This window comes from Orbicella faveolata, unplaced genomic scaffold (genome assembly GCF_042242905.1).
Source record: "Orbicella faveolata isolate gen_17 unplaced genomic scaffold, um_ofav_v1 contig_12, whole genome shotgun sequence".
In the NCBI taxonomy this organism is placed as follows: domain Eukaryota; kingdom Metazoa; phylum Cnidaria; class Anthozoa; order Scleractinia; family Merulinidae; genus Orbicella; species Orbicella faveolata.
In genome coordinates this window covers 5,363,245-5,383,627 of record NW_028301539.1, presented here as the reverse complement: position 1 = coordinate 5,383,627, position 20,383 = coordinate 5,363,245, and the positions used below count along the sequence as shown (strand labels likewise).

General features: G+C 41.0%; 1 protein-coding gene across 2 annotated transcripts; it reads right to left on the bottom strand.

Annotated features, from left to right (window-relative positions):
- Nucleotides 1-811: 811 nt before the first annotated feature.
- Nucleotides 812-18,480, bottom strand: LOC110063656 (uncharacterized). Of its 2 annotated transcripts, none has more exons than XM_020770655.2 (5): nt 18,282-18,480; nt 10,776-11,623; nt 8,392-8,737; nt 5,011-5,232; nt 812-4,154 (listed from the first exon to the last, which is right to left on the bottom strand). In XM_020770655.2, exons 2-5 carry the CDS (start codon nt 11,406-11,408, stop codon nt 3,079-3,081), a joined length of 2,277 nt encoding a protein of 758 aa, XP_020626314.1. In that variant the 5' UTR covers nt 11,409-11,623; nt 18,282-18,480; the 3' UTR covers nt 812-3,078. The 2 variants fall into 2 exon arrangements, with proteins under 2 accessions (XP_020626314.1, XP_089138331.1); XM_089282205.1 differs by lacking the exon at nt 18,282-18,480 and adding an exon at nt 17,036-17,736.
- Nucleotides 18,481-20,383: the final 1,903 nt, after the last annotated feature.

Genomic DNA, 20,383 nt, shown 5'->3' with positions numbered 1-20,383 from the left:
ACCTGAGGGAACGCTGGCAAATATAATAGGGACGCCAAGTACGACGCGTAGAAAAAAAAGGAACTTATATTTTACCTTCGAATTTCGCAATTGTCTAGATCTGTTCAGTGCGCCTATCGGTCTCAGAACTTGCTCAAGCTACATATGCAACGCCAGCGTTCAACTCCAATTGAGCCGCCGCCGTTCGCGTTCCCCAAAATACTCAGAACTTAGTTACTTCACGTTGTTGTTGTGCAGAGGACGGCAAAGAAATGAGCCAAAGATCTATAACGCAAGTGCTGGTTGCGTTCTCAGTGCTGTTGCCTTCGTGGTTTGCTTAAGTTCTTTATTATGGCGGGAAAGGGGACTTTCTTGCGAAAAGTTTCTTCATGTGATCAGAAGAGTTTCGCCATGTCAGCATGTCCTCGTGACCTCTTATCTGTTGTTGATCGATCTTCATATGGCTAATACTTCGACTACGATGCGTTCAAGCGGATTCAACAAGTTGGAGCTTTGTTCCTATGCAGATATTTTACTCCAGAAATGAGACTTTCTCTATCCAGGGGTACAGATGTGTATTGACGTTAAAAAACCCAAGTCATTCGGTGGCGCCGATGAAATTTCACACCGAATCGAGTAGAGCGCAAAGGAAAATCTTCGACAAAGGAAGAAGGATACTTTATTAAGTGCAGGGGGTCCTTGCAACAACCCCTGTCGCCTCATACTACAAAACGCAATTTCTTAAATAAGAACTGACAGATCATGCCTTATATTACATACTGTGCCGCTAAATATGTCTTAAAAGTTACAGGATAAGGCAACATAAAAAGGACACATTTCGATTTTTTTTTATTCAAATCGACACACTTTTACACTAACAATGTATCAACATCATAAATTTCTAATTACGGCAACCTGCACCGATTTTAAACACAAAGGCTCATTGGTAACGACAAACCTTAGACTTATAGGGGATGACATTAACCCCCTCAAAACACTGGACAAGCTTGCTTTTCCCGTTGCTTTTTTTTTTTTTTTTTGTCTTTTTTTCGCTTCTTCTTTTTCATCAATTTGAAATTAAATTCAAGAAATAAAGCAAATTATAAATATTTCTCTAATTCACACATCTTTTTAGCTAACGTAACATCGCACTCATCAGGGCTGTATAACTGTGTTTTACAACCCTTTTGTCTTAAACGATCTTCATATAAAAAATAAAAATGCGTTTTTTAACGCTTTCGAATCTGTTCAACAATGTTTTATCGACTCTTTTATTTGAAATAAAAGATTGTCAAACAAAAAAAGAAATGCCACTCTGACTGTCAACTTTAACACGCATTTGATGCGCAAATCAGCAAAATAAACCACGCAAAGAAAACATGAAACTATTCTAGTTATCACACCGGCACATTCTTGCTTTGGTCCAAAGAAAACTAGAAAAACCAGCTTCCAAATAAAAACAACAAACAAAAACCTAACCCCACAAGTTTAAACACACCCCACGTTTTCAGCACACCTAAAATAGTTACATCTCCTTAGAAAGCACTGACGTGATGAATGACGAAAGCACAATGTTAAGCACTCGATACCTTACAATCACTCTAGTCCTCGAAGCATAGCCAAAGCTTAGTAATACAGAAAAAAACAAATTTATATCGGTAAAAAGCTCGCTCCTAGTCTGTGGCTTTCAGCCCGAAAAGGCAAAGTCTACAGTTTCTGGGGCTAAACTGACAACTGTTTGCAGCCATAATGATTTGTAATCAAAGTAGCTGTGTAACCACATCACGCAGATAGCATGCAAAATTTAGCTACATTGATGTGTGTTGTCTGCACGTACGGCTCCATTGTGATGACAGACGACGGAAATCATAAGACCGTGGGTGGAATTTCCCGCACATTCACGCGGCGATAATGGATGAAGTCTGCGAGGTTGCCACGAACCACAATCACGTACCACGGACGATAACAATGAGTAAAAGTACCATACCGTAAGATATTTGACTTCCTTAAATACTTCACGCTTATCAACTGACGGGAAATGGCGATAAATTGTGGCACGTACTGACTTGAAGTCTGTGAACGTCTGTCCTGCTTCGTCAAGAAAAATACTGATTTATCTTCAGTTAAGGGTGCAGATGAAAAGAAGGTTATGAAGGCTATTGTGCAAATGAGAGTGAAATAAAACTCCGTTTAGAGACCCGTTAGACGATGAAACATGTGAGCCCCCCTATGCGTAGTCTTGGGCTAAGCGGAGTTGTTGTTGAAGCAAATAGTGGATATTTTTCATCAACAAAACTTTGTTTGTATAAAACTTCTGAGTGCTTGTTAGCATTTAGCAGTAATTTAAGTTTCCCTGACTGGCTAATTCATACGCACGTGTAAATTTCGTTCACATATCTGGAATATGGTCGCTCACGAGAAAGTCTACAGGCCACACCTAAATGATGTGCTTACAGTGCGCAATGCAGGACGTCCAGGGACGTCTTGCCGGAAAAACACCTTCCGATTTAAACGTCAATTCGTACGTTTTTAAGATTAAAATTCCTCCAGTCCATTACGAACTTTGCGTCGCCCGGAAATACCAATAGAGAGGCTCACATTTTTCAGCACTTTTCAGTATCGTAATTGAAGAACCTCACTATCTAGAACTCGGTTATCGCAAACTTCCCGCTACTTTTCACTTACGGTTATCTCGAGCACCCGACAACTCCAATTATTTTCCTTTATCTCTTAAGAGCTCGAGATAACGGATTAACACAGTACATGAAACGACGGATCAAATGTCAGTTTAAGCATGGCTATTAGAGGGAAATAGTTATGAAACCAAACAAAAGATTGTGCACGGTCGTGGACCTTCCAACATAAATCTTGACATCTTTCTTTGCTTCTTTAAAGTTTACCAAGCTTCGTAGCCATCCCCCTCTATTAACTAAGATTTAAGCAAGAGCAAGATCAAACATTTTAAAACCTCACAAAAAATGTTGGTTAAAACAGGCGGACAGACTATGAAGCAAGGTCTATTGACAGAACGTTGCATAAACACATGACTTGTAGGTCAGGCAAGGATTTCCTTAACTTTCTCTCAGCTGAACGCGACCTTCAATTCGAGCTGCCGTCTTCCATTTCTAAATTCTCGGTGAGCTTTTTTATCTGCGCCAGGATTTTGAGGGCGGGACCTAGTCTGATTGACATCCTAGTCAACAAATGATCTTCTTGCATTAAAACAAATGAATGCCCGTCAATGTGTTCCTCTCTGAACGCATGCGCAATGTCTGGTGAGCCTGTGAGAGCCGACACGAAGTGACACACGTCATCAACACTCCATTCTAAGACGTTCTCGTGCGAGTCCGGTCGAAAACGAGGCACTAGCTTATGAGGTGATACACGTGAAGGTTCCTTACCACCACTCGGGGAGGCCTTGGGTGTGGCGAATGGACTGTGTCTTTCGTTAGAACCCGTAGAAGCCTCGGGGCTTCTTCGGATCCCACAGTCGCGATCGGAGATGGTCGCTATGGGGTTTCGGCTCTCGTTATCAGTTTCGTTTTCGTTCCCATGTCCCTTATCTACCGCCTCGTGTCTCTCCTCGTCCACTTTCGTTGTCCGAGCCTTTGTAACGTTTTTGTTATCGTCCACGTGACCGTTGACCGGGGTAATGTTCTTGGGAGATGCTGATCGTGACGCGCGATGCATTGTTAGAGATGAATGCGTGACCGGGAGACCCTGAAGACTGGCACGAGCGGCTGCCGCGGCAGCTGCATTGGCTTGGATGAAGGAAGATTGGAGAGGAATGTTTTGCGTAAGAGGGTTATGTTGGGCCGGAGGTGTCAAAAGTCTGTAATGCATTAAACTCTGGTGTAGCGCCGAAGGCACTCCAGGCATGTTGGCTCGTAAAGCTTGATGGTAAATACTTGGGCCGTGAGGCGAAGCCAGCAACAGGGGATCTGGTAACAGTCTGGGCGAGTTGTGAGACGGACTCATTAGAGGGGAGGGGCTGGGAAGTTGTGTAAACGGGTTGAATGGCTGGCAGTTTAGCGGCTGTGGTTTTTGTTGTTGCTGTTGTTGTTGTTGTTGTTGTTGCTTGGAGCTTTTTGCTGCTCGTGCAGCAAGTTCTCGTTGGAGAGCCTCCGCATTAACATGGTTCTCAGGGTTCATCTCATTATGAGGATTTAAAGCATCTGTTAAAAAAAAAAATAATAAATTGCAATATTTAGCGAGCAAGTCACATCAACCTCAGCTGTTTTCATGCGGCCGGGGTCCTCCATCCTGGTCGAATTGGCTTTAGTGGAGGGAGGAAAACCGGAGAACCCGGAGAAAAACCCTCGGAGCAAGGCGAGAACCAACAGCAAACTCAGCCCACGTATAGCACCGGGCCGGTACCGAACCTTGGCCACGTTGGTGGGAGGCGAGCGCTCTCACCACTGCGCCATCCCTGCTCCCCTAAGAATACACCAGGCGGCCAATCCAATGCAAACTAATGTCTTGAATCAAGAACTTTAACCCTCTCAGACCTTGATGCAATTCGAACTTTGAAGTAGCCTGCGTCGCAGACGGTCTAAACCGCGGGTATGGTCCACTATATCGGGAATTTTATGACACGTCCGGCTGCAACGCAGGCTAACCTTTAAGTCGTGGGTGAAATATTCAGGTGTGATCATTCAAATAAGATGTTGAGCTCTTTTTCCTTGTGGTACTATTCATTAGCTCTACAAAGTGGTCCTGGTTTATTGCTGAGCGGATCAAACCCAAGCGTGTGACCACTAAAATGAAAGCTTTTAAGCTGTACTTTCAAGAGGTACTGTTTATTATGCTGTACAAGGTACTCCGACCTTTTAAGTCTGTAGGTAAAACCCCAGTATGTGGCCTTTCAAATGAAAGCTACCGAGCGGTATTTTCATGTGGTACTGTTTTGCCTTTTAAGAAAAACAGGATGTGTGGAATTAAGCTCTAGCGTGCGACCTGACAATTTAAATTAGGGCTATTGAACAGTGCTTTCCTTTTCCAGTAATTTCTCTGGAGCAAATAAAGACTCACCTTGGTGGACCGCCCTGAAAGCGCTCCTACTCCCCGGGGCCCCTTGAGCTCCACCAGGGGATCCGCTAGTTTCCTGAGATTGCGAGCGATGGTGATTTGCCAAATCAACCGTCAGATCTTTTCTTGCTTGCTTGGAAGCCTCGGCAGCCGAGGAATTTAAATATTCCGAGGGAACATCCCTAAAGAAGAACGTGCTTCTCGGGTCGAACTGGAACCGGTCGGCTAAGGAAAAAGAGTCAAGTAGATTTTGCTTTACTAAATTTTACCAGAGGGGTGTATTCCGGATGGAATTATCCTACGAAAAAGCTGTTTTAAAACCAAATTTAAAACGGGGCGTCGGCTGCCGCTTTCTTTTATATAAATGTCCGCATTCTTCCATCCATATTGACTTTCCATCTTATGAAAACAAACATTTCCTCCCCCTCCAGTTTGTGCTTATTTTTAACCCAGTCAAGAATCGAAATAACCAATTGCCCCGACGATGGTTATAAAGGTAATATCAGTTGACGACCCTATTCCAGAATCATAGCAAAAAATTAATTCTAGTACTGTTTTCACTTTGCGGCGGTAAAGCAAAAAACTGTAGAAAACAACCCCGAACGATCAAGTCGTATAGAAGCGCTGAAAGGAGAAATTAGCAATTTATGAGCTCGAGCAGACTTTGTCGTTGTTAACAGATTGCTTTTGTGTTGTACACCGTGATGTGTGAGTTCAGTCGCTTAATCAAGTTATCTGTCTGTGTGATATCGAAATTTACAGACTACTGGATGGTCTTGATATATTTATATCGCGGGCAGTCAAAACAGGTCACCAAAATTGCGACGTTGAATCGCACATAGATTTACAAAAAGAAAATTAAAAGAATCCAAAATGGTAGTTATCACATTTATGTGTGATTTCAGTATGATGTATTTGTTGCCATGACAACTACAAACTGCTTAGTGATGGTTGTAAAACGCTAATTTCCCTGTCTATTTCCAGCGTATGCGGCAGTTTCCCTGTGTTCATCCCATATCCCACGTCATTATTAAAACGGAAAAAAAAATAACATTAAAACGTCCGGTGAGTGCAAAACAGACGCGACTCAACATAAGAAGCAGAATATTGGGTTTCCATTCGAGATTTCCTGCGGACTGCATGGTTTGCACGGGATCCATCATGTCCTGTTTGAACCTTGCCCGCAATATCAACATTGCACGAAAATAACTCAACTACGATATCCCACGCTTTTCCTGTCCTTCGGACGGCCCCACGAACCTTATACTCCGCTCTCTTAAATCTTCCTTTCTTAGGAAATTAACTCAAAAATGAAATCATTAGCAAAAGTTCACAGCTTGCATGCATGCGTTTTAAAGCTTTTCGCCTCACAGTGGTTACTTGGACGTATTTCCGTCCTTAAAGTATATCAGGAAAATGGATTTTTAAGTTGGCAACCAGCAGAGCGACGTTAATCCGGCTTAAAGAGGCACGGAAAGATGATCCAAAGTATAATTTCTTTGCAAACTTGCAGCGAAGATAAATGGTTCGCGGGAGAGTTCTCTTGCGTGCTGTGACGTCACTAATCTAACCGTTATCGTCGAGGTAACAGCATTTTCTCACGTACTCACAAGATCTCGCAATTTTGCAAACTTAAAGATGCGGTGTTACTTTTTTCAATTCTGTTGTAGGAGTTTTCTAGAAAAACAGCGAGTTATCGGCGCACAGAACTTGACAAAGCAAAGATTTGGTCTGGCAAAAAATTCAGTTATACCGTTCTTCACACATTTAAGAATTGGTCCCAAATTGAACGCTACACACAACATGCTAATGATAAGAACAACTTCGTTTGTAAAATCCTATCAACCGCCGTTAAGTCAGCCAAGAACCATTAACATAAATGAAAATAAAACTACCAGAGTTCAAAAATGATGGAATTGACCTTAAATAGCTTCATTTCAACACTCAAGTTGTATTTTCTTACCGGCTTTACAATCTAGTCTTAAAATTTTTTTATCAACCGTACAAGACAATGTCGGCGTATTGCGAAACGGAATGCGTGAGTGAGTTTGTTTTGATACGACGGAAATGCAGAAGCTTTTTTGCTCTTGTAAAGCCGTAAAAAGAACGGAATAGAGATGTCAAGAAGCCGGAAAAAGCAGGTCATAAGTTTGGCCATAATACCTTGATAGTTTGCCTATTTTAGTTAACAACAGTCAACCATAAATGAATGCCCTTTGAGTCTTCATGGGCAACAAACTGTTCCAAAGGAGAGCGTGAAAATCAAAATACGGGGAGAGCAGAATTAACTGTATGCTTTGCCACTGAAGTGGTTGAGTGATGATCATATCTGATTTCCTTTGTACAGTGAGAAAAGCTTTGCCCAGTTAGCAGAACTTACTCAAGCGACTTTCCACTAACGGCACTGATCCCGGCAGTAAACACGAAGTCTTCCTAAGTCTGCAGAATTCTTCACCGCGTTGTAAGCTGTTACTCACTTGGAAAAAGAACTGCTCCGCTATGCTTTGCTTAGTTTGACCTTGAACTCAGTTTTACACAACTGTATTGTTTGATTGACATTTTGATCACAAGATATTAAAATATATACGATATTCTGCAAAAAAAATTAACCTTTTCATCAGGACATTATGCATGATTGCCTGCACGACCGTTGTTGATGCAAAAAAAAATAATAGTAAGTGAGACCTTGTTTTTTATTTATTCTTCAATGAAAGCTTCGTCAAGATTCTCTGGTGTCCTCGCAGAAAAATGAAAGCAGGAATTTTGGATTGTCGAGTTTAAGATAACAAAATAACGAAATCAAAATTTCCTCTCGCGTCGATATTGCGTGGTTTAGAAATTACCTAAATCTAAACCGCAAAGTGCCCAGTTTACTTCAAAGAACTGTCTTTGGAAAAACTTTTAGTCCTCGAGCTCAAAAATTGTCGACTTGATCAAAGTGAGGTTACAGAGACAAAAAAGTGACTTTGAGGAGCAGTAACACCTCAATTCAAATTGATATTTCAGTATTTTGACTCTCTTATAGTAGCATTGTCATATTTTTAAATGCTCAATTTATCGCCTAGTATTTTATCAATTACTTTGATTCGGAATTACAAACACGTTTCCAAAATTAGCGCCACTACAATCTCCAACACCATCCGCCCAAGTATGCCTTTGATTGCTCAATTTCTTTTGGCCATTTTTAACCCGTCGGACAATGGCATCACGAGATTGTCTTGTAAATTTTCGCAATAACCAAGGAGAGTATTTTGACTGCGCGGTCGTGGAACAACAAGATATATTTTGCTTCATACAGGGCAGCCCCCATGCAGTTGGTGAAAGAATAAATAAACTTAACACTGGAGTTCTTTAAGTTTTAGAATAAAACTACGCTTTGCTTACTTGCCCGTCTTTTCATAGTGCCCACTTTAGCCAGGTTTTCAGGTGACAAGCTTCTCGCCCGTTTCGGCGGCTCTGTAACCGGCGAGAAGGGGCTATCATCTACAGGTTCTGAACACTCAGAGGCAGTCGAAGACGTTGAATGCGGGGAATCTCTCAAATCGACACCATTTCTCGCCGATGTGTTCATGTAGCCGTCGATATCAGAAGATGAACCGTGTCTGGCACCAAATTGTAAACCTTGCTCGAAGCCATCTTGCCTCCAAGTCGGCTTAGAAGAGTCTTTTCTTTTTCTAGTCGGAGAGGGCGGAGAGGAAACACTGCATTTACTGGCTAATCTTCCCCGGTTCTGTTTCCAGGAAAATAAAAGCAGTGAGGGTTTGAAGCACTATTGTCTAGCGTTGTTAAACAAACTTGTGGAAATCTCTGATAGAGATAATAGATGCGCGCCTTATATGGGTCGTCTTTTAGCCGTTGGGTCCTGCACCCGGTGCATGTTGCGAAAATATAGGTTCGACTTAAACACTTACTTCTATAAACATCCTAGGTTGCCACAGTGTTTATAATATTAGCGGAATAAACACGAGATAAGCCACGTAGTCTGCGTTACATGAAGTACTAACTGAAAAGATTGTACGAGCAAAGTCTCGAACTTATTTCAATCTTCAATTCTGGGCTTCGCCCAGTTGTACCAAAGGACATGCCCACAAACTGAAGAGGCCAGTGAAACGAAGGATTAACCTTAAAAAGCGTTAAAAGAGTCTTAATAGGGCTCTACGCCAATAAAAATTCCATTAGCTTTCGCTTTTACAGCCCACCACGTCTGGAATTATACAACGAAAAAAAAAATGTCAGCGACTGTGTACGTGGTAAAATGTGCACGGCGCCTTCGAACGCACAAAGGCTACTCAAGTAAACCCGTGTTAGATGCTGACATTTGACCTGTGGGATGTAAACTTTATTAATTAAAAGCTATGCAAACCACTCATAGGATTTTTGACTTCCTTTGAGTTTTGTTTTAACAGTACGGAACATTCGGAAGTTGCTGTCAACTGAGGTCGTCCAAAAAAAGACATAACCTTCATTTCTGCCACAAAAAGAGTGCAGGTGGCAACTTTGAAAATATTGATATTTGCACGCAATATTCAGCAATTGAATTGTGTTTCCAGTAATCGTCGAGGATCCACGAGTGTTATCACCTGATGTTGGAGCGACTGACCCTCGGCCGCCGGAGATAGAAAACTTCACATGTCATTTCTTTGTCATATCTATTCGTTTTCTCTTTTTGGCCGGAAATGACTTGATTCGTGCGAAGCCAAGGGCATTGTCAGGCTCCTGGTAAGGCTCCTCATTTGCCAAAAGCAGGCGGGCTTTTGCTCCTTTCTGAACAATAATTTCAACTCAAATTATATAATAGCTCGAAGCGTGCCAAATTCGGAAACAGTTTAACCATTAAGTGACAGAAATCTGCCATTTTTATGCACGCTCCGTCGAGAAAGGTCGAAAACGTCGGTCATTAAAATTCTGCGATTAAAATATCTTGTCCACAACGTCAATATAATAATCAACATGTTCAGGTCATGTTGAATTGTGAGTCAACAATGGAACAATAGAAAGCATTAACAACTCACTACCCGACATTTGCAGCAGAACTTACTTGCAAAACCTACCTCCAGCGGTGAAAGAATTATTTTTGTTGCACAAAATTGAGCGGGTGTTGTTTTCGTACGTGTGATGTCAAACCTGGGTTTTGCCGTTTTTTAAACCCCCCGAACCATCTCTAAAGTGCGAAACAATTTCAAGAGCTATTGTTACTTCTAAGCTGTCAATTTTATCACCACTTCGCACCGCCTCCTCCGTCAGCTTCGAGAGCATCCGCAAACAGATCTAGCGAAGCCTGTGTTCTTTTACAAAATGTCAAAACGCAACCCACACCACGATTTTGGTGATTTTTTGTTTCTTTGAACTCGTCTAGAAGACATAATCGTCTTAACTTTAGTGTTTGCAGATTGTTATTGGGTTTTTTTCTAGGGTTATTTGCTCCAACATACAAATCCCGGGTAATGAGTCAACTGAGAGCTCTCTGGTAAGGGTAAGGATAATTTTTTTTCAACCCGTTAATGGGTGGGCAAGATATTGGAGTACATTGGAGCTAGCCTAAAAAGACTTTGGCTAGCTTCAGTCTCCGGTCTTACTAGACATAACCTAAATCAATAAACAAAGAGAATATCATGCGAGTCTAGGAATAAATCTCACCTGTGCACGCGTATGAAACAACAGTGTATTGTTAGCAAATTTTACCGGGCAAGCCACAGAAAATTTAAACTAAAGCACATTGTAATATCTAAGCCTACCCTTGTATAAATATAGTCGAGATAATCCCTTACCACAGGCGACGAAATCCTGCAGCCCAGGCAGTCGCATATAGGTGGATGAACCTTAATCAGTCCGCGTGCTATCAAACTTTTAAGAGATTTCCCTTTGTAGCGGATACTTCTTTTCCAGTCTTTTGCAGTTTCCCGTCCGCTGATGTATTGCAGTTCATTCGGTGTCAACCACTCGCCTTGGAATAAAATGCAAGGTCCTTTGCTTCCCTGGCACAGCTTGGACACGTAAAGCAGCGCAGCGTTTTCACCGCATTGAATTTCCAACGGTTCCTCCGTCACGAGCCCTTGATCAGGTCCGGCCGGTCTTTCGTTGTTAACGTCAAAGCGAATTGGTTCGCCCATGCTTTTCTGACCCTCATCGCTTTGCTCTGTTTTCACGCTGAAATTAGAACTGTCCGAGTGGCTGAAATTTATGTGAGCAGGCCCTGAGCTTGTCGAATTTACGCTGGGATTTTGAGGAGGCATTTGTGCGGAGGTGCCGGCGCTGTTGGTATGTTGTGCGTGAGACTCGTCACGACTGCTATCGTCGGATGCAAGTTTTTCTCGGAGTGTCTTAAGTTCATTAGCATGTGGTAAACCGGTACTTGTCTGCAACGGCGGGGTCGCTTTCTCGACAGACTCACTCGCAGCCATTTTCAAATCCTCTCGGCCTGAAAATCTGCAGATCCACAAAAACGCGAAGATTCTCGGAAGTAATCATGTGGGCAAAATTTGCGCCGCGCTCGCTTGTGTTTTCGTGTGGCGACGCTGGCGACAAGTTTTCTGCCGTCTGTCGCCGACCAAAGCCTGTCGCTCTTTATTTGATGTGATACCTTGCTGGCATCGCACTCCTATGATTGGCTGGCGACCTGTCGGAGTGGAACGCTTATCGTTAGTCCGACCAATCAGATGTAAGCAGTGAAGTAAATAGCAAGTCTACTATTACGGCATTTCATTGTTCTGTCATGAACGCTAAAGTCGTGTCTGCCAGCCAATTTGCTTGAGAGTGAAAATACAATTAAAATTTTCCATCATTTTGGATGTCAGTATGCGAAAACGATGCAAAAATCGGGTCGATGCAGTTTTAATGAAATTGTTTCCGTTCGGAAAGGAAAGTTCTTCCCGTTTCAGAGCTGTGACGGAGCCCATGAAACTGGCCATTACGTAAATGTATAACCCCTGACATTGCGTCGAAAGTTTGTCCAAGCGATGCAAAATGTTTCTAACCCCAATTTGTCGTTCTAAGAATAATTTCACCGTTTGAGGCTTGGCACAAGCACGATCAGTTTCACCATTTCTCGCACGCTTGTCGTGCTTAAATATTCATGGACACGTACAACGGACATATTCATAATAAAGTCATTGTGCTCGCCGAGGGTTATGACGTCATGCAACCCACGCAAATGGGTTCGAGACTAAACATTGAAATAACCAGCGATGTGATAAAATTGCTTCCACTTCTAAATAATGTATTCACCAGGGTTGGCAAGTGCAGTGGATAGAAAAGAGAAATCTTAGAGATACATTCGACTTTGCAAAAAGGCCAAATAGATCGCAGGATTTTGCCAGAAGCATTGTTGCAATTCCCGACAATTCAACGGGCCGCCGGCCAGAGGAGATTTCGAGCGATTTCGCAATTGCACTGAAGCGGCCGTCAGTAAATTAATACCACAATTACGGGGCGAAAACTGATGCAGAATAAATAGGGTTTGGTTCTGTATATTTTCTATCGAAGGAAATTATTTATCAGAGAATTAGCAAGGCTCTGGCGAAAACGTTATTTACTCTAGTGAAATTTTCTTCTCAGCGGTAGCTGACGAGAGACTGAGTAATATTTTAAACGATTGAGTTTTTTTGAGGCGTTTACTTTCGCTTTCAAACGATATCCCAGTGGCATATGAATATCAGTCTCGCGGTTTCGCTCAAACCACTGAAAAACCGAGGCCGTCAAGGATATCTATCGTAAACTTCGCGCGGTCAATTAATCGGGCTTTGGGTTTTTGCCAGATTTTACACTATTATTATTTTATCATTTACTTTTTTTTTAATTTTAAAAGACCTAGAGCTTCTTTGAAGGTTCCGGGATAATCAAAATGTCACGCACTGATTTTCAAAAGGCCAAAAACGTAGCATGTAGCTTGTAATTGTAAGGAAAGCGTGCCAGACTTTTCTTGCCCTTAATTTAACATAAACATTTGATTTGTATAAATGTTTGCGATACACAATTGTGTTATCTTTGGTGTATTGTCGTCGGCTGTTCAGCCTCTTGACTCAGGAAATGCACCCTTGCTTTCCAATCTCCGGATGTCCGACAAATTCGATAGATAGATACTTAAACGCTGATGAACGCAACTGAAACTAATATCGTTAAGAGCGAACCAAAAATAGCAACGTCGGTGACCAGCGACGCGAAAAATGGTGAACTTGAATGAATCTGTTAATGTTGTGGCTGTACACACAAGCAGGTCTGCAAAGCAAAATTGTCATCATATACACAGCAGATATTCCGTTAAAATTGATCAATTGAGAGAGAAAACATGCTTGTGTTTTCAACCGATATATGCCCAAACTTATTTATTGAGAATAATTGTGGCCTTGAACTCTTATTGTTTGTTACGGTTTATTGCAGAACAAACTGTTACCCTTGGCGACGGATTTTATTTTTTTACGCTAAACATTCCATTGGGAACTTAATCAGTTTCTTCTCATAATGTGTTAAACGAAATAGCGAGCCCTGCACCGAACTTCGAGTCACCGTTTGTTGACTGATACAAATCAACAGCTTTAGCCCTGAGCATGTTCAATAGTTCGCACGAATTCAATCCGAGTCATAGCATACTGAAACAAGTCACCATCACAAATCAGAACTGTAATGGTGTCTTAGCAAAACGCGGGCTAGAGAGATTAAATTTGGGCGTCTTCGCTAAGTAAACTTAATTTCCGAATCACTAGTCAAAACATGGCTTAGTGAAATGACAAGTACAAACAACAACGAACGGATTGTTCCTCCATGATTTCGAGAGCGCTTGCTCAACCACTTTTGTGCTTTAAACATGGAGAAAACCTCTTTTTGACGACCAAAAGCACAGCTGGAAACGAGCGAAAATGTTGCTTCCTGATTCTGTTGAATTCATCCTAAATTATTGAAGTTGCCAGGCAGAATCAAAATTTCGATACTGCTTTGGCAACTTTATCTTAGAATCTTGAGTATGTTTTGGAGTGAATTGAATTGAAAATTGTTCAAGTCAAAACTAAGCTAAGCTTGCCATGCAAGTGTGCTTTAATTGAGGGAGAGATAGAAAGCAGAAAAAGTAGGGCAAAGGAATTATTTATTATATACAAGAACCATTTGGAATTCCTCTTTTTTATTGACCACTAGAAAAGGCAACTTTTATGTTACCACTACGCCTCATAATGTCAGTAATGTTAACGACAACTTTTAAGGGCGACGATTAAACATTTGAATAAACTACCTGCATGGATGAAGAAAGAGTTACAGCTGGACAGCCAATGCAACCATCGAAGTTACATGCCAATGCCAGCTGCAAATGTGTACAGTGCACTGAGAAATAACCCGGCGTAGAAACATTACTCATGACTGAAATGCCCCCATTGATTTGTGTTTCATATTTAGTTCAAGGTAAACTGTAGAATCACTGACCGACATTTTTTGTCAGCCTTAAACAGCTGAAAGCACAGTTGAACTAGAAATACAAGATATTTGTTCGGTAAATGAGCAAGAAACGGCAAACAGAATGCCTAAAAACCTTTGTTTCGTGTACCTAGGTTGAATTTTATCTTAGTAACCAAGTGATAAACATTGCGTCCACGCATAACAGTTCCTCCATTTCCAAAGTTCTACAAACTGAAAGGTTGCAATGACTTACTAATTCAGAAACAACCATCAATGGTTCTACTGAATCAGAAATTCGAATAACAGAAAAGTAAACAGTGTATCGGTTATAATATTTCAACCTGTTTTTGCCGGAGCCATTAGAAGCTACTAGAAAATGGTCGAGAATGACACGTACGTGCAAGAACGATTTGATAAACTATATCGGCTGCCCTTCAAACAACGTTACATTTTTTACTCATGGTAAAATAAGATCGTGTATCTTTTTTGCCTTTTCCTTTGATTATAGTAGTTGTGAGCTTGAAACTGGTTCACAGAATACAATTGATTTGTTCAAGGCCCAACTCAATAGGCACTGCTTTTGAATTAGGTCAGATTAGTCGGCTTTGCGATCGACTGCTCTTCAAGCTCCTCTTGAAATTTTCCACACGAATTCGCAAACTACACTTTTTCTTGCCTAGAACAGTCTTTTGAATATTAAATTTCTCTTCAAAACGAAAAATCTTGGCGAGTTTAACTGCCTGTGTGGATGACCTTACAACAGCGCGCAAAACATTTCGGTTTTTGGATATAACACAATTGTTCCTCACGACTTGCTGCAAGGGGTTCCCATTGAAATTTAGTGGGTTTCGTACAGAGTTTTCAGTCCGGGTTTGCTAGCAAAGGACTAACTATAGATAATTCAAATACCTTCAAATCAATACTCATCCTTTTCATGCATTTAAACGTGTACTCTCTTTTGAATTTACAAGTAGGAGAGGGCTACATTTCCCAAGTTTAAAGAGGGATGGAATTTGACAACTTAGGAACTAGGAACTGTAATTTATTTCAACTATACGCTACATTTCAAACATGATATACATTCTTCATTTACTTTTTTCCTTTTTTGCCTTTTCGTTTGAACATCTTTGTTGCGAAACTCAGGCCTATGTGGAAATATATCTTTCAGGGTGTACTTAAATTGTGTCTATGTATTGCTTTAAATCAGGGCAACTTAGATCAAATAGTTCTGGTTTCTTTTGAATTGATTTTTTAGACATTTACTTTTTCTTACCTTTTACAGACGTTAAATATTAGATTGTACTTTGAGAAAACAAAACTCAACGAAAACAGCTGCCTCACAGCTACAAAGTGATCTTAGAACAACGGGAAAAACCTGGCCTTGAGCCAAGCCAGTGAGGACCTCGCCACTTGTCTTGCAAGGTGGGTTCTTAATACCCACTGTATGAAGGTTTCCCAGTTGGGAGTTTCCTGTCATGGCTTGCAAAGAAAACTCTCGCATAAGACATCACCTTGCATAGAAAATCCAAACACATTCAATGCCTTCACAACTCAGGACTCATTGTGCAGCTCAGCTGCAATTCTCTACTATCAATAAGACTTGAATTGACAATTTAGTAACGACAGTTCACTTATTTCACTATATAACATGATCATATCTCAAAATACTTTTATAAATGATGTATGCGGTAGAATATGAACGTTTTACCTTTCACCTTTGGTTTCAGTGATCATCGACTGTTGCCGGAAACACAATGTTTAGTGAAACTTGATTTCTCAGGGCGGAAATTGTGCACTTTTAAATTTGGCCTCTTCGATCAACTGACTTTGTCTTCTCTTTTGAATTTGAATGCTTTCATGCCTTTTCTACAATAATAAACTATTTTATCCCTTGGACAGTCTTTAATATTAATTTCCCGTTGTAAAACAACAAACCTAGCGAGAGAACAACTGCCTGTTTAGGTGACCGACCTCAGAGCAGCTGCCAAATGTCGTAGCCAATTTTCCCCCATTTGGTCTTGCAATGGGTTCCAAATGACCACTGTGTTTTGAATTCAGTGGGTTCTGTTTATGGGATTTATGCTTCGGTGTTTTACAGACATAACATTTATATTAGCATGCCTGATGATGGTCAAACTAATCAATAATTCCTTCTCAGATATTGAACAACCACTTGGTAAGAGGAAAAATTGAAATCGACCACTGAGTAAGATTTAGACTTAATACACAATTTAGGAAATGCAATTTTAATAATCTAGAAACGAAATTTTAGTAGTGAGCTTCGATTTATTGAGGATTGCAAGAAACTCACATCAAGATGGCTCTGCGGCGATGAACTTCGAGCTTGAAACACAACATAAAGCATGGTTTTTGAGTTAACTTATGCTCGCTCTCTTCATGAGATTGAAACAATATCGGTAGACTATTGAAAATAAAGCTGATCACTACTAACTCGTGGAAAAAAGGTAAATTCGCCTATAATTCCGATCATTTGCAATTAAGCGTAGTGTTTCATCAAGGAAATTAGATATTGTGTTACCTCCATGATAAGATATTCGGAATCTGGTGTGAGACTATTATAAAACAGCTCTCGAAGCTAAGCCATCGTAGTGAAAAAAATTGTGTCCTCTAAAACTGTATGTTTTACCTTGATATGTCACGTAGAAACACTGCAATACTTTAAGTGTAACTGAGGCCAGCTTGCAGTTGTATAAAGATCCCGTAAAGATCTCAGCAGATGCCCAGGAAATTAAAATTTTCATCGGCTATTGGCAACCACTGATTTGCTTGGTCATCAGATGGATAGCGCTAGGGTTCAACGGTCTTCGCCGCAGTTCTTTCCCCACAGTTATCAGCCGTTAACATGATCACTGCTAGCCGAGGCTTTTACAGTTCGCCCTAAACCAAGATCTCGTGAATAATCTAAGGCGTATTAAGCTATGCCCGATTTATAAAGCTTCATATTACAAACTGAAGTCTTCACACAGAGATCTGAAACTTTGTCCGCCGTGATTGATGTGTACTTGACTGTCACACTCCACACTCAGGCTCTAGTACGAACCTTCCACAGTAAAGAAGCACTTTTATTCCTTGATTTTCGTTCTTGCCTTCTACTCGGTCGAAGCAAGTTTCACCGAGGATTGGCGAGTCGTTTGGACTTATAAAACGGGGTTGACAGCAATCAAAGTGACGACTCGGAACCAGAAAAATTATTTTGTACACCATAAAGCCAGAAGTCTTTCCTAGCCCGCCTTGCATTGCCCCTGTAATTGATGTAGCGTGATAAACGACTGAGCGCGCTAACATGTCGTGATGTGCGTCGGTTTACAGGGAAACTCAGAACTGGAAATTTCAAAAGGACTGTTAAATCCTAAATAATCACAATACAGTCATTAAATTCAAAATGCGCATAAATTGATTCAGGAAAAAGTTATGCTAGTCTGCACGTTCGCTTCGTTTTGCATCGCACAACGATTTTCCGGCTTAGTAACTATCAAAAATGCGGCCAGCGACGGTCATAATAAATAACAAAAAGATGCTTGATCAAGAGCGACCGGCAAGAAAATTTTTAACTTCATCGCTCGCTGGAGAATTAACCCCATGAATTAACGTCTTGTTGCCGGAAATGCTGCCCTGAGAGTAAATTTTTACAGTTGCAGGGATAATAATGGTGTTATAAACTCGAGTTATTTTGTTTCAGATATAAACAAATGCACAGCTTGCGAGCAGAATTCACAGCAACGGGTGCATTTATTTCGCTGGACAGGGAGGTCGGTTGATAGGTTGAACATCAGTTCAATCCATTAAAAAAAAAAATTATTGTCACGGCGGTTATAAATGAATAAGACAAAATGTGAAAATGAATTTTACAAAGACTAAAGAATTTAACACACCTGGTTAGAGAGGACCGACGAGGACCCACGCAAAATTGGCCGGACTTCAGTACTATCTCGCCGATGTCGCTTCGCCAGAAAATTGATCCAATGATTACGATGAAAAGAATCTGACGAACATTGCGCAACTTAGGGCCGCCTTTTTAGAGCCTAATCAAATATCGATGAGATTTTTATTCAATTCAGATCTGATGACAGCGTCGTGCAGGAATGAATCGCACGGATCCGCGTGCGGCGTGACCTCGTGTCGCGCACGCACGACAATGCTGACGTCATAGTCCTTTGAGGAGCGGTCGCTATGCAACCATTGTGTGTTTGATTGATCATTCAAATCCTTCAATTGTTTTCAAGATAAGAGAGCTTTGCTCTTGGATCATTCGTGAATCCGCTCCGAGACAGTGAATGAGACAGTGCGTGTATTTTCACCGGCAGTTTTTCAATTAAGTATTGTTCAGTATACGAAGCGCGTGACCAATAAGCAATAAGCACGGCTCATGTTTTTGTTTTCGTAATTTCGTTGCCTGTCGACGGAGGCATCAGCCTGGCTGACGGCGTTCGAATATAAGCCGAGGCAACCATTGTTTTTGCATGCTTGATACTGACAAGATTTTATTGTTTATCAAATAACTCGAGATAACAGGCAGGCATAAGTCAGTATCAGTGGAAAAAAGCACTATACGCAATTGTCGCAATTGTTCGGTAAACGTCACAGAACTCTTAAGAACTCTTTCAGTCAATCAATCAATCAATCAGTCAGTCAGTCAATCCCAAATACTACAGTTTAACCCCATTAACTATTTTACGCAGGTTAACGGGCGGGAGAAAACCACTTTATAGATATTTTGCTGACCAATTCATGTATTTCAGGGTATTTGAGATGGAGAAGGTCAAATTCGGTCGTCGTTTAAAAGGTGTTTGTTTGATTGCCAGAAAATTCTATGATATTTGTGATTTGCAGTATTTTTATAAGCCAGTATTTAGGCTGTATCTAACCCCGGGGTAGAGCTTACGGTATTTCCAAGCTCTTAATTGGTTCCTTTTTCCTTGCATCCTAGAGTGGAAGAATGATGCGAACCAACTCCCCCGTCTCCTGAAATAACCAACAATTAAACACAAATGTTACGCTCTGCTTTTTTTCCTTTCTCAGTTTCCTCTGGTCTGGCAAAGTACCTCTCGTAAATTTGTGCTTAGCACCTTTCTAGACAAGTTTACTTTTCTTCTGTTCTTGTCTTAGTTCCGAAGCTTTTGTATTTATAGCTCCAGTTGTTTTTGTTTCCCTGTTTCAACAATCAACAAATATACAAAGCCTCATTCATTCGGAATAGTGAATTGTGTTTCGCAATGTTCATCTCTCGCACTCAAGAGTCACGCCATTGGAAAGCAGCGACAGAACCCTTATACCGTTGCTTGGAATGCCAGCAGAATTCACCAAAAAAGCTAACGTTGTCTATTAGCTGTAAATAAATTGTAAAAGACAAAATTAGGGTAACAACAAAAATGACGAAATGTACTGAATAACATTAAAGCGTGAATATCACTCTGTTCAGTAAAGTTCTCTCCCTAGCTGTTACCGGTGTCTTCCCCGGCATTTCTGTAAAGAGAGAGATTGATTAATCATCCCACATTTCTCATAACTCAATAATGGATTTTCACAGTTGTTGCTGATTATAACGTGTTTTTTTTTCCAATTCCAAGACAAATCACTTTTGATTGACATGCCACGTGAACAATGGGTGCTGGGTTAAAGCTCATCAATGTAGACGTTTAACTCTGGATTCAGTATTATGAAATACCTACAAATATTATATGGCTAACTTCATGAGCGGGCAAGATGAACCGAATCCTGCGCTGTAATTGGCCACCCGAGCGCGCAAGATGGCGCTTTTGTTCGGTCAAGATGACTGGATATTGCCGGCCCTCGTTCTTTTATTTTTTTGCGTGTTTATGGACCTCCGCCTGGACCTTGAGTCCCCCGTAGTAATTCCCAGGGCGTTTTTTTTTTAATTAACAGAAAGCTGGCAGCAGAGGTGATCCGCCAAAAATATGTCACAGCTGAAATATACCTGACACTGACTCTTGGGTCAGGTTGCTGGAAAGCTTAA

What these genes read in the sequence shown, in the direction of transcription:
- LOC110063656 (XM_020770655.2), bottom strand. Translation starts at nt 11,408, where the DNA reads ATGGCTGCGAGTGAGTCTGTCGAGAAAGCGACCCCGCCGTTGCAGACA. An exon ending in GCAGGATTTCGTCGCCTGTG is followed by an intron (nt 8,738 to 10,775) that starts GTAAGGGATTAT and finishes TCCTGGAAACAG; the next exon opens with AACCGGGGAAGATTAGCCAG. An exon ending in TTTCAGGGCGGTCCACCAAG is followed by an intron (nt 4,155 to 5,010) that starts GTGAGTCTTTAT and finishes TTTTTTTAACAG; the next exon opens with ATGCTTTAAATCCTCATAAT.